This window comes from Chrysochloris asiatica, unplaced genomic scaffold, assembly GCF_000296735.1.
Source record: "Chrysochloris asiatica unplaced genomic scaffold, ChrAsi1.0 scaffold00026, whole genome shotgun sequence".
Lineage (NCBI taxonomy): Eukaryota > Metazoa > Chordata > Mammalia > Afrosoricida > Chrysochloridae > Chrysochloris > Chrysochloris asiatica.
The window spans coordinates 15,286,380-15,300,185 of NW_006408544.1; the positions used below are offsets into that span (position 1 = coordinate 15,286,380).

Consider the following 13,806-nt stretch of genomic DNA (forward strand, 5'->3'; position numbering starts at 1 on the left):
CTGTCTTCCAATTTCTTGACATAGATGAGTGTTTTCAGTGCCCCATCAGTTTGTTGAAAGATTTCAATTTGTATTCCATCAATTTCCAGAGCCTTGTTCTTTGCCAATGCCTTCAGTATAGCTTGGACTTCCTCTTTCAATATCATTGGCTTTTCATCATACACTACCTCTTGAAATGGTTGAACATCAGCCATTTATTTTTGGTATCAATATATATTCTTCCATTTCCCCAAGACATTCATAACTGTTCAGATTATTCCATATAGTCAACAAATATTGATATTTTCAGGCTTCCAAATTTGTACCAATTGAACAGTATCTCCTTGTGGGTTTTATTTGTATTTTTTGTCTATCAAATGAGATAATTGACTTGTCTAAAGTTCATTGATCACTTATGATTTCTTCATGTGAAATGCATAGTGTGACACTGTATGATAAGCACTGGAGTGCTAACCACAAGGTTGGTGGTTCAAACCCACCAGCTGCTCCTTGGAAACTCTATACAGGGTTGCTATGAGTTGGAATTGATTCTACTACACTTAACAACAAAAACATATGAAATGCCTGTTTAAATCTTTTATTCCTTTTTCTATTGATTGTGTTTTTAATTACAGTTTTAAAAGTTATTTATTCTGGATACTAATCTTTGTCAGTTTTGTTCATTTCAATATTTTCATACACTCGGTGGCTTTTCTTTTTACTCTGTTTATAGTATGTTTTGAGAAACAAAAAAATTCTTTGACTTTTAATGTAACCTAATATCTCAACCTTTTCCTTTTGATTTATTATTTCCTTCCTTTCTTGATCATATAGTCTTCTATATTGTCTTCTAAGAGTTTTATAGTTTTGTCAGCACAGGTCTTTAATCCATCTAGAATTGATTTTTGTGTTTCACGTAAGTTGGGAAACAATTTTACTTTTTTCCATACATTTCCCCAAGTGTCCAATAGTATTTACTGATAATCTTTTTGAGAAATATACTGCATTATATAAATAAGAAGCCCTAGTGAAGTTCTGGTGTGGTGCTGTAGAAGAGGCACTGTAGTGCTAACCACAAGTTCAGTGGTTCAAACCCACCAGATGCTCTTTGGAAACCCTATGTGGAGTCGCTGTGACTTGGAATCACCTCCAAAGTGGTTAAGTGTTCAGCTAATAAATGAAAGTTCAGCAGTTTAAACCTATCCACCACTCCATGAGAGAAAGATGTAACAGTCTGTTTCTGTAAAGATTTATTACCTTAGAAACCTATGGGGCAGTTTCACTCTGTCCTAGAGGGTTGCTGTGAGTCAGAATTGACTTGACAGCAATGGACTTGGTTTGATTTTTATGGTGTTAGCTCAATCTGGGAAAAGTAAATTATTTACAATATTAAAATTTCTAATATATGAGCATGGTTGCTTTCTTGATTTATTTGTTATCCTTAATAATTTTCAATGAAGCATTATAATTGCCTTTATAAAAGCCTTGCACATATTATGTTAGCTTTTATTACTGTAAACTTTATATCTTTATGTTTTTGTGACATGATTTTTAAGTAAACTTCTTATTTTGAAATAATTTTGACTCATATAAAAGTTGTAAAAATAATAAATATAAAATTTTTATCTATTCCTCTCTCAGTTCCCCTCATGTTAAAATTGAAACTGAAAGTATCATATTTGTTAAAACTAATAAATCAGCATTGGTGTGGTGGTGGTGGTGTGCTGTGGAATAATGACCCTGTATAGAGTTTCCAACGCTGTCAATCTTTATAGGAGCAGAAAGCCTCATCTTTCTCAGGTGTTAGTTTCAAACTGCTAACCTTGTGTTTAGCAGCCCTACTTTTAACCCACTGCACTACCAGAGCTCCTTCAATATTAGTATATTACTATTAAGTAACTTCAGACTTTATTGGATGTTACCATGTTTTACACTAATGTACTTTTGCTAATCCAAGATTAGCTCATCATGTCTCCTTAGTCTTCTCTTATCTGTGTCTCAGTCTTTTCTCATTTTACCTGACCTTTTCAGTTTAATTTGTGCTGGTGGTTTGTTTTGTAAGGTGTCCTTCAATTTGGCTTTTGTTTTTTAAAGCCTTTATTGTGAACTCAGTGATACTTTGCAGGGGAAAATATCAGGTTTGGACTCAACCAATCATAGTTTGTTTAATTGCGATGATTACAATCCCCTCCATGCACTATCAGTTAACAGTATTTGACTCTGTTCTCTCTCTTTCTCTTTTTTTTTTTATGTACATAAAAACATGCAGGAATATATAATCATTTAAACAACCAAAGGGCACATTTTGCAAGCCAGCCTCCAGCCCACTAGCATACAAGCTTTCTCTTTCCATGAGTCTCGAGTCCTCTGCTGCTCTCCATGCCATCACCTCTGCCTCCATCTCTGGTGTCCCTTCTTCTCTGGTTAGGATCCCATATTCCACTCATGCTCTTCTCTCTTGATGGTCCTAGGATCCTCTGTTCCTGGAATGTAATACTAACTACTCCTCCCTTTTGTTACACAATTTCTACTTTTATACAGTTGTGACCATTGCAATTAGTCATGATAACAATTACTATTGAATGAAAAGAATCCTATCCCCCACCTTAGAACCATCTAGACAAGATGAAAACTATTCAATGGGGACTCTATCTTTCCCCACACGCTCTTAAACTAAACCCTGTCTTGAAAACTTGTAAGCCAGCCACTTTGTGCCTTTATAGCCCCCTCCCCAGCCCTTCTACCCCATTTTAGGTAGCCAAAGTGCAAGTTGCCCATTGTACTGAGGGAATAGGCTTGACCCTTAATGTGAAGACTCCTTCCCTCTCAGTTGGCATTTTGAGCTACTACATCCATACAATTTGGTTTTGTCTGGTGTTTTTCTCATGAGTAGACTAAAGTTATAGAGTTTGAGTTTTTGGGAAAAGTACCATTGAGATGAAATTGATTTTTAAAAAATATTTACAATAGAATGCAAAGACTATATGTATTCCACTGAATGAACATTGACAATAATATACTCAGTCCACCCACACCCAAAATAATATACAAAAGATATTCCTTATATCCTTTTCCAGTAAGTTCACTTTCTCATATCAGAACAGCATTTTCTGGTTTCTATCAAGAAAGTTTAGTTTTTATCTCTTCTTAAATTTCATGTAAAGGAATAATATAATATATATCTTTTATGGCCAGCTCTTCTGCCACACAGAATTCATTTGTATGGATCATAGCAAATTATATATAGCATTGAGAAGAATGGGAATTCAAAACAGTTAATTGTGCTCATGAGTAACCTGTATGTAGCCAAGAGACAGTTGTTTAAACAGAGCAAGGGATATTGCCTGGCTGTGTGCCAGGGTTTTATACTTTCACCATACTTATTCAATCTGTATGCTGAGCATATAATCCAAGAAGCTAGACTGTACAAAGAAGAATATGGCATCAGGATTGGAGGAAGGTTTATTAGCAATATGGGATAAGGAGAAGACACAACCTTGCTTGCTGAAAGTTAAGAGGAAAAGAAGCACTTGCTGATGAAGATCAAAGAATACAATCTTCATTATAGATTGCAACTCAATGTAAAGAAAACAAACATCCTCACAACTGGACCAATAAATAATATCATGATGAATGGAAAAAAGATTGAAGTTATCAAGGATTTTGTTGTACTTGGATTCACCGTCTATACTCATGGAAGCAGTAGTCAAGAAATGAAACAATATAGTGCATTAAGCACATCAGCTGCCCAAGACCTCTTTAAGTTCAAGAGCAAAGATGTCACTTTGAGGACTAAGGTACACATGGCCCAAACCACAGTATTTTCAATAGTCTTATATGCACATGGAAGTTGGACAGTGAATAAGGAAGACCACAGAAGAATTGATGTGTTTGAATTGTGGTGTTGGCAAAAAATATTGAAAGTATCATGGACTGTCAGTTGTTGTTAGGTGCCATTGAGTCTATTCTGATGCACAAAAAACCTCTATAGGATTTCTGAGACTGTAAATCTTTACAGGAACATCTTTCTCCCACAGAGTAGCTAGTGGATTTGAATTGCCCATCAGGGCTTATCCTACAGTTCTATGGACTGCCACAAGAACAAACAAATTTGTCTTGGAAGAAGTACAGCCATAATGCTCCTTAGAAGAGAGAATGGCAAGACAGTCTCTTGTACTTTGGGCATGTTATCAGGAGGGACCAGTTCCTGAAAGAGGATATCATGCTTGGTAAAGAAGAGTGTCATGAAAAAACAGGAAGACATCCAACGAAATGGATTGAAACAATGACTGCAACAATGGACTTAGGGCAATGTTTGTTAGGATAGCACAGGACCTGTCTCATTCTGTTGAACATGGAGTCACTATGAGTCATAGAACTGATTTGATGGCATCTACCAAAAACATGACTAACTTGTTTCATGTAATATCATTTTGGAGGATTCACCCATGTTATGTTATATGTGTATTCCTGTTGTTAGGTACAGTGAAGGTGTATTCCTTCCATCTTCTTTTTTTAATGCTTTATTTTATTTATTTTTTAAAAAATGTTTTATTGTAAATTATGTTATAGTTTACACGGGACCTTCCATTTTCTTTTGATGCTTTCTGCATCTTTCAACATCATGCCCATGGAATCCTTCAATATTAAAACTCAAGGCTTGAAATTTTCTTCAGTTTTTCAGCTTGAGAAATGCTCAGTGTGTTCTTCTCTTTTGGTTTTCTTACTTCAAGTCCTTACACATTTCATTGTAATACTTGACTTTGTCTTCTTGAGCTGCCCTTTGAAATTTTCTGTTCAGCTCTTTTACTTCAGCATTCCATCCAGTCACTTTAACTTCTCTACACTCAAGAGCAAGTTTCAGCGTCTTGTCTGACATCCATTTTTGTCTTTTCTTTCTTTCCTGTCTTTTTGCTTTCTATATAATATTCTTGATGTCATCCCATAATTTTTTTGATCTCTGGTCATTAGCGTCCAGTGCATCAAATCCATTCTTGATGGTCTCTAAATTCAGGTAGGATATGCTCATTCTATTGTGCATAAGGTTGTTATAAGCTATATATACATATATATATATGTTGTTGTTGTTAAGTGCCGTCGAGTCGGTTCCGACCCATAGTGACCCTGTACAGGGTTTCCGAGGCTGTACATCTTTACGGGAGCAGAACGCCTCATCTTTCTCCCACGGAGCGGCTGGTAGTTTCGAACCGCTGGCCTTAAGGTTCGCAGCCCGATTCGTAACCACTACGCTACCAGAGCTCCTTATATATATATGGACTCGACGGCACTTAACAACAACAACATATATATATATAAGCTCTGGTAGCGTTACGAATTGGGTTGCGAACCACAAGGTCAGCAGTTCAAAACTACCAGCTGTTCCATGGGAGAAAGATGAGGCTTTCTGCTCCCGTAAAGATTTATGGCCTTGGAAACCCTGTACAGGGTCACTATGAGTCGGAACCGACTCCATGGCACTGGACCACAAGATCGGCTTAAACTGCAAGGTCAGTAGTTCAAACTCACCAGCCACTCTTTGGAAACCAGAGAGTCGAAATCAATGCCAAGGCATTTAACAACAGCAACATATATATATACTTTTAAACTTTTTATTGTAAATTGAGTGAAGGTTTACAGACAAGATCATCTGCTTTATATTCAACAAATTATATGCTTTGTTTCATTTCAATGATTAAATTCTCCTGCATGATTTAGTTTAAGAGTGTGTGTGGAAAGATAGAGCCCCCACTGAATAGTTTTCATCTTGTCTAGATGGGTCTGATAAAAAGAGAAGGGAATAAGATTCTTATGATTCAATAGTGAGTAACTGCTATTACGTCTAATTGTGACTGTCACAATTGTAAAGGTAGAAGTTTTGTAACAAAAACGGGGGAGAAGTTAATCTTATAGTCCAGAAACAGAGGACCCTAAGACCATCAAAGGAGAAGAGCACAAGCAAAATGTGGGACCCTATCCAGAGAAGCAACAACACCAGAGATGGAGGCAGAAATGGGGACATGGAGAGAGGGGGCAGCTGAGGACTCTAGATTCATGGGAAGAGAGGGACTGAGAGCTGGCGGCAAGGAGGCATACTTGCAGAATGTACCCTTTGGTGTGGCGTAAATTATTATATGTGCCTGATTGTTTAAAGAAAGAAAAAAAAAAAGAGCTAAAGTGAATAGAGAAAAATACTGTTTACTGATGCTACATCATGGGATTATAATCATTGTAATGAAACAAGTTGTATGATTTGTTGAATGTAAAACTGATGATCTGTCCTCTTAACTTTCACTCAATTCACAATAAAAACATTGTCCTTAGGAAAATGTCCTTTTGATTTTAAATGGTTGACCATTCCATGGTGAGCATGCTATACTAGTGCTGTTGTCTGTACCTATAAACCTAGCTACTGCTTGGCTGAAAATAGGGACATGAAGGTGAGTTCCTTTCCAGACCTGAAGAGTTGTTGAGGGCTATGGTCTCTGGTTCCTCCAGTCTGTTTCTGACCAGTAAACCCAGACTTTTTAATTGGCATTATTAAATAATTTTGACTTTTGTCCTACATTTTCTCCTACTCTCTCTGGGACCCTCTAATGTGATCCTGATTCAAGCAGTTGGTAGTGGTAGCCAGGCACCATCTAGTTCTTCTGGCCTCAGAGGCATAAAAAGTGATGTTCACATAGTCCATTAGTCTGTTGGACTAATGAATTTCAAGCCTATTGAGTTCTTATCACACTTCTTTCTTGCACACACGGAGAGACAAATAGCTGCATTCAAGGTCATATTTTGTCTCTTGTGAATTTGTTTTCATTTTGTTCAGCTTCCACCTGAACTTGTATATAAGCAATTGTCTGTTCCACACTTGGCCCCTGGCCTTATTTTGGCTGATGATATTGTGCTTCTCCATCGTCTCTTCCCACAGATGTAGTCAATTTGATTCCTGTGTATTCCGTCTGGTGAAATCCATGTGTTGCCTTTTATGTTGTTGGGAAAAGATATTTGCAATGAATAAGTCATTGGTCTTTTAAAATTCAATCTCTAGCATTGTTTATATAACCAAGGCCTTATCTTCCAACAACTAATCCTTCCTTTTTGTTTCCAACTTTCACTTTCCAGTCACCAGTAATTATCAATGCATCTCGATTGCATTTTGGATCAATTTCAGACTAAAGAAGTAGGCAGAGTTCTTCAGTTTCATCACCTGGCTTTAGTGGTTGGTGTGTAAATTTGAATAATAATATTAACTGATCTTGTTTGTAGGCATATGGATGTTATCCTATCACAGGCATCAAGATAGATCTTGAAACGTTCTTTTTGATGATGAATGTGGCACCATTCCTCTTCAATTTGCCATTTCTGGCATAGTAAACCATGTGACTATCAGATTCAAAATGTCCAGTAGCAGTTCATTTTGGCTCACTAATGCCTATTATATTGATGTTTATGCATTCCATTTCATTTTTGACAAATTTCCATTTTTCTAGATTCATACTTCATACACTTCACATTCTGATTATTAATGGATATTTGCAGCTGTTGTACCCCATCAGAAAATGAAGGTCTTGAAAGCTTTGCTCCATCTGCATCATTAAGGTCAACTTTACTTTGAGGAGGCAGGTCTTTCTAGTCATATTTTAAGAGCCTTCCAACCTGAGAAGCTCATCTTCCGGCATTATATCAGATAATGTTCTGCTGTTATTCATTAGGATTTCAGTACCTAACCATTCAGAAGTGGTCTTCCTTCTTCTTCATCGTCTGTCTTAGTCTGGAAGCTCCACTGAAACCTGTCTACCATGGGTGGCCCTGTTGATATTTAAAATACAAGTGCACAACTTCCAGCATCACAGCAACACAAAAACCAACACAGTATGACATACTGACAGATGAATGGAAAATGTTTATATTAGAGTTGTTTATTCTTTTAATTGCTAAGTAGTGTCCTATTATATAAATATACAACAATTTGTGTATTTTTTTGATGGGTACTTGCATCATTTTCAGTTTGGGGGGTATTATAAATAAGGCTGCTGTAAGCATTCATATACAAGACTTTTTGTGAGCATGTATTTTTAGTTTATCTAAATTGTGGGAGCTTGGGTAAATATATGTGTGACTTTATGAGAAACTGACAAACAGGTTTCTAAAGTGGTAATACCATATTTCACTCTGATCAACAATAGTGAGAGTTTCAATTGCTCAATGTCTTAATTATTTAGGGCTGCCATAACAAAAAGACCACAAATGGGTGACTTGAAAGAATAGACATTTATTGTCTCATATTCCTGGAGGCTCTAGAAGTAGGCCCTCTCTTTGTCCATTTCAGCTTCATGTAGCTGCAGCAATCCTTGTTGTTCCTGGATTTGTAGATGTGGTGTGCATCTGTCTTCATATGGTATCTTTACCCGCTGGATATGTCTGTGTCCATTCTATTCTTTTTTTTTTGTAACTCAGAAGTGATTGGGTTTAGAACTCACCTTTTCCTGTCATGACATGATTAATAAAACATTAACATAACCCCTTATTTCCAAACAGGGGCACATTTACAGGAATTTATGAGGATTTCAACAAATAATTTTAGGGGTCACAGTTCAATCCATAACACTAAACATCCTTGCCAACATTTATAATTATTTATAGTTGTTTTAGGGAGTATGAAATCACATTTTAACATGCTTTAAATTTACATTTCCCTGATAATTAAAAAATTTGAACACTTTTTCATGTTTGCATTGGCTGGCATACATTTTCTTTTGTGACTTATCCAGGTTGATTATATAAAAAAAATTTTTTTTAATTAGTGACTTGTAAGAGTTCTTTGAGTAATCTGGATGTAAGCCCATTGTTCAATACAAATGTGAACATTTTCCCCCAGACTGTGGCTTGACTACTCATTGTTATAATGGTATCATCTGATAGGTAAGACATTTTAAAGTTGATGAAGTCTGATCTGTGACTTTTCCTTTAAAAAAAAAAAAAAAAATGAGTGTGTTATAAATGTAGACTTCCAAACCCCACTCCCAAAAATACTGCTGGTAGTATGCACATGAATCAGCATTTTAACAAGCCTGCCAGGTGATTCTGATTCCCTGAAGTTTGCGAACCACTCCACTTCCCAGAACACATCTGGAACGTATTGTTTGAACAATTGTTTTATTTGCTTTAAGAGATTATCTCCATTTTTTAAAAGGCTTTCAGCTGGAATTTTTTTTTTTTTTTTTTTTTTGGTCAGTGGTTACATAGCAACATAAAATGACTAAATTTAGAATTATTTGTTAGTCTGCTCTAATTCTGACCACCTACAAATTGGCTTGACACCACCTAATAACAATAACATCAATAGTTCTGATCAAATGACCCTAAATTAGTGAGGCTAGAGAGAAATAATCCTGTTTGAACTCTCCTTCACCCTTTCACCCCTTATGCTGGAGACTGCTCTCTTGAACCAACCCAAATTGCTTTCAGATGACACCTCAACTTTTTGTTTTCTGTCAATGTATTTTGGGAAAAGAAATTCATATTTTTCATCAAATATTTATTATGATATTAGAATATATTACTCTATATAAATTTCTAAATCCAATGTTTTTAAATGATATATTCTAAAACTATTTTCAATTTTAAAAATACAAATAACTTTGTTTTGTAGGAGGATGAAAGAAAAAACGATGCAGCACATAAAGAAGGTACTTTTTCTTAATACTTTATTAGGAGAAATCTTATTCAATGAATGGTGATTCATATCTTAAAGAATTAAGAAGCTATCCTAATTTCTAATTCTTATTGGATACTAGATTTACTAGATCTATTGTTTGGAAACAACTTTTAAACCTCAAGCCAAAACTATCTCATGAATTTATCTTTAAATGAAGCAACTATTTAGCTCAATAGGCAATGTCTGCTTTGAGCATGGCACGCTAGTGAAGAATTATCTCTATGCGATTGAAATGACAACAGTAACTCTAAAGAACACATGAGAACTTTAAGAAACAGAAAATATGTAATAACAGTGGTGAAATAATAGGGGCAGAGATAGTGACCATGGTGACACATGTGAAATATGTAACGTCAATGAACCATACATGTAGAAATTGTTGAACTGTGATGTTTGTTGTGGATTGTTTCTCTCTCATACACACACACATATACTCACAAGGTTATCCTCTTGTCTACTGAAGATCCCTGAGTTGTTAAATGATAAAAATAATTTTCTGAAAGAAAAAAAGACAATCCTTATAACACTGTATAAGGTTTCCGAGGAACATCTGGTGGGTTTGAACAGCCCGCCCTATGATTTGCTGTCCAGTTCTTATCCCATAGTGCTACACCAGGACTCTAAATGTTATATTTGTTGTTGTTATGTGTCATGGAGTCGGTATATAAGTATGTTTAAATATCATGAAAATCCATTTTTATTATTAATACTTACTAGTATGTGAATGTGTATATATTCTTTACAAAAGCAAAACTTCCAATGTCATATCATGAAGAAAATAATCAGTGTAATCAAATCCCTATTTTTTCACTTCTATGACACCAGCTGCAATATGCTTATCTCTCTGGCCCAACCCATCCGGAGTTAGATCAGATCTCACAAATTAAAAGGGCACACAGTTCATCAGCTGTAAGTTTAGGGAGGGTGCGGGAAGGGTGGTCAGGAGCTTCCCTCACTTCTGCCTGGATGACCATAGACTCAGGGTGTTTTCCTCTCTGCATTAAAGATACCTGCTTAGCAGTCCTCGGCCCCTTTACTTCTGACCTGCTGCCTCCCACCCTGCTACTTGCTCAGGTTCAATCTGCTGGAACAATTCACAGAACTCACAGAAAATGCTATACTTAAGATTACAGTTTAATTATAAAGAATACAAATCAGAATCAACATAAAGAAAAGGTGCATAGCGCAAGGTCTAGAAGGGTTCCCAACCCTGAGTTTCTGTGTCACAAAGATGTTTTACCAACCAGGAAGCTAATGAAAGTTTGGTGTCTAGAATTTTAAATTGGGGTTGTCTTGCATCATATAATGCAAACTCCCACCCCTTTCCCCTAAGGTTAGTAGATAATCATGAGATAGTCACTAGGTAGGGCTCATTGGCCTGGCCAGCATGAGGTGATCATCACTGAGATCACGAGGTACCCTGGAGGTCAGTTGATATCACAAGGTGATCTGCAGGCATCCTGCCATAGAGCTTTCTGGCCTGACTACCATGAGGTAATCATCACAAGGTAGGTCCCTCAGGCCTGAGGAGCCCCTATCCAACTTGCCTGTCTGGCATAACCTGTCCAGTCTGGAATCCTTATCAAAATTCCAAAATTCCAAAGGCCACTGCTTAGGAACCAAGGGCAAAAGCTAAATCACTTAAGGTAAAGCTAAATTCTTTATCCTGCAAGTATTTTAAATAAAGTTATAAATTTGTAATATTTGTCTCTTGGTTAAACCCTAAGTGTTGTTGCTGTCGCTTTAAGTGCTGTGGAGCCATTCCGACTCAGAGCGACCCTTTGTAGGGTTTCTGAGTAGTGACTGGAGAATTTTAACCACTGATCTTACAGCTCAAACCAACCTCGCAGTCCAGTGCTTATCCTACAGCGCCACACCAGGACTCGACCCTGAAGGTTGCTATGAACTAGAACCGATTCAATGGCACTTAACTACAATGGTACTGAGGAGTCCTGGTGTGGCGCTGCAGGATAAGCACTGGACCACAAGAGTTGATTTGACAGCAAGGTGGCGATTCAAACCCACCAACTGCCCCTCAGAATCCCTTTACAGAGTCACTGTGAGTGGGAACGGACTCAAGGCACTTAACAATTAAAGCATAGCGCTCTGGAATAAGTACTGGTGTGTAAGGTTAGTTTGAACCTCAGCATGTCAGTTCAAACCCACAAACCACTGCTCGGAAACCCGACTCAACAGTACTTAACAGAAACAAATGACACTGTAGACAAGTACTTAACTGCAAACCTCAAGGTGGGCAGTTCAAACCCACCAGCTGCTCCTTGGAAACCCTATACAGGTGGGCAGTTCAAACCCACCAGTTGCTCCTTGGAAACCCTATACAGAGTCCTGTGAGTTAGAACGAACTTGACAGCACTTTACAAAAACAACATAGAAATGTTAAGGTACCCTGGTGGTGCTGTGGGTTGGGTATTGGGCCATTAGGCTCAAGGCCAGCTGTTCAAACCCACCAGCTGATCTGGGAAAGATAAGGCTGTGCCCATGAAGACTTATAGTCTCAGAAACACTATGGGGCAATTCTACTGTGTCCTATGGGGCCACTATGAGTCAGAATCAATTAGAAATTAATGATGATAGGAATGTTAGTTGTTACGCTTATTAGTATAGAATCAACCCTTAAGCCCTTCCCACAATGGACCAAACTTTTTCTAAGTGCCTACCTAAGAAGGCATATATTTTTTTAATTGACTGAAAATAATAATAAGATAACATTTAGCTAGAAATTGTTAAGAAAACCTCTCCCTTTATGACTGAGGGACATTTCTAAAACTGATTTTTCTAGCCTGATTAGAATCTTTTCCTTAAAACAGGGTCACGTGATATACTTCCTTTTGATTTTTTTTTAGAATAGACACCTCTACTCTTATTGTGAAAATACTCCTAGATCTTCAAATATATATTTAACATTCTATGGTGATGACAGCAACTCTGAATTTTCTCTATAACATTAGCCTATGCAAGGTCTGTGGTTCAAGCTCACCAGCTTCTCTTTAGAAACCCTATATAAGGTTGCTATGGGTCAGAACTGACTAGATGGCACTTAACAACAACATACATGATAGCCCTAAAAAGAATCTGAATTTTAAAAAGTAACACTGTCCTTGTGATTAATATTTGGTATACAAATCTGTAATATTCATGTAAATTTAATTTTCTTTTACAGTAATTAAAGATCACTCTAAAGATGAACTCTGCCTTGAAACAAATACGGTCACATGTGACCCATCAGAGACGAGCTCAACAATAAATTGCAGCAGTGTTACAATAAGCTTATCACCATTATCATCTGAGTCCTGTTACAGTCAAAGTATAGAAGCAGCTGATGAATGGTTTTCAGATGATTCTCAAGAGAAAACGAACTCTGAAATGCCTTTTCTCAGGGAACCTCTAATGGAAAAAGTATTTTCATACTTGTCAACCATTTCATTAGAAGAATCTACTGGAAATGTACCGAATAGGACACTTTTTGATGATCCAAAAGATGACGACCTTAAGGAAATGCTTTCACAAAGAAATACAGAGGTTGAAATACAAAACCTTCAACATACTATTGAATGACTTTCTTCATTTTGAAATCTTGTGTATACCGAAATCAGGTAAAGTTAAAACTGAATGATCAATTTCTGAGTCTCTTAACAATTCCACACTACTATTGCTTTTTTGTTCTACTTTCTTGCTGGTACTCATTTCTAGAAACAAAATCATAGGAAGAGTTAGAGTGATATCATTGACATTAATCTTAACTCATTCTACCTCATCAAAAAGCATAAGAAATAGGAGGGAATGTATTTCAGCATACAATAGAAATATTTTAAGAAATCCTCAGCACGAGTATATTTTTTAATAAAACAGTCTACATATTTTTGACATTTTCAGTTTTATTTTAGTATGGGTAGGACTGGGGACTATCAGCTTTTCTAAAATTTAGATGCACAAGTTACCTGCCATTCAGATATTATGTCATGTTTTCATAGGCAATATTACTCTGTTCCTACATGTGACTGTAATGAATCCAGAAAATAATTGTCTTTCCTCTCCTTTCCCATCTCTGTTTCTCAGAATCAACCGTTAGCTCCCAACCCTCTATGCTGAGAAAG

General features: G+C 36.6%; 1 protein-coding gene across 1 annotated transcript in view; it reads left to right on the forward strand.

Moving 5' to 3' along the window:
- The window catches only part of LOC102836274 (chromosome unknown open reading frame, human C1orf185), a 31,760-nt gene extending 18,465 nt beyond the window's left edge, over positions 1-13,295 (forward strand). The window contains exons 4-5 of the mRNA XM_006839753.1: positions 9,626-9,662; positions 12,873-13,295. Of these exons, the coding sequence (XP_006839816.1) occupies positions 9,626-9,662; positions 12,873-13,267 (432 nt within the window). The 3' untranslated portion in view covers positions 13,268-13,295. The remainder of the gene's footprint in view (positions 1-9,625; positions 9,663-12,872) is intronic.
- The last annotated feature ends 511 nt before the right edge of the window (positions 13,296-13,806 follow it).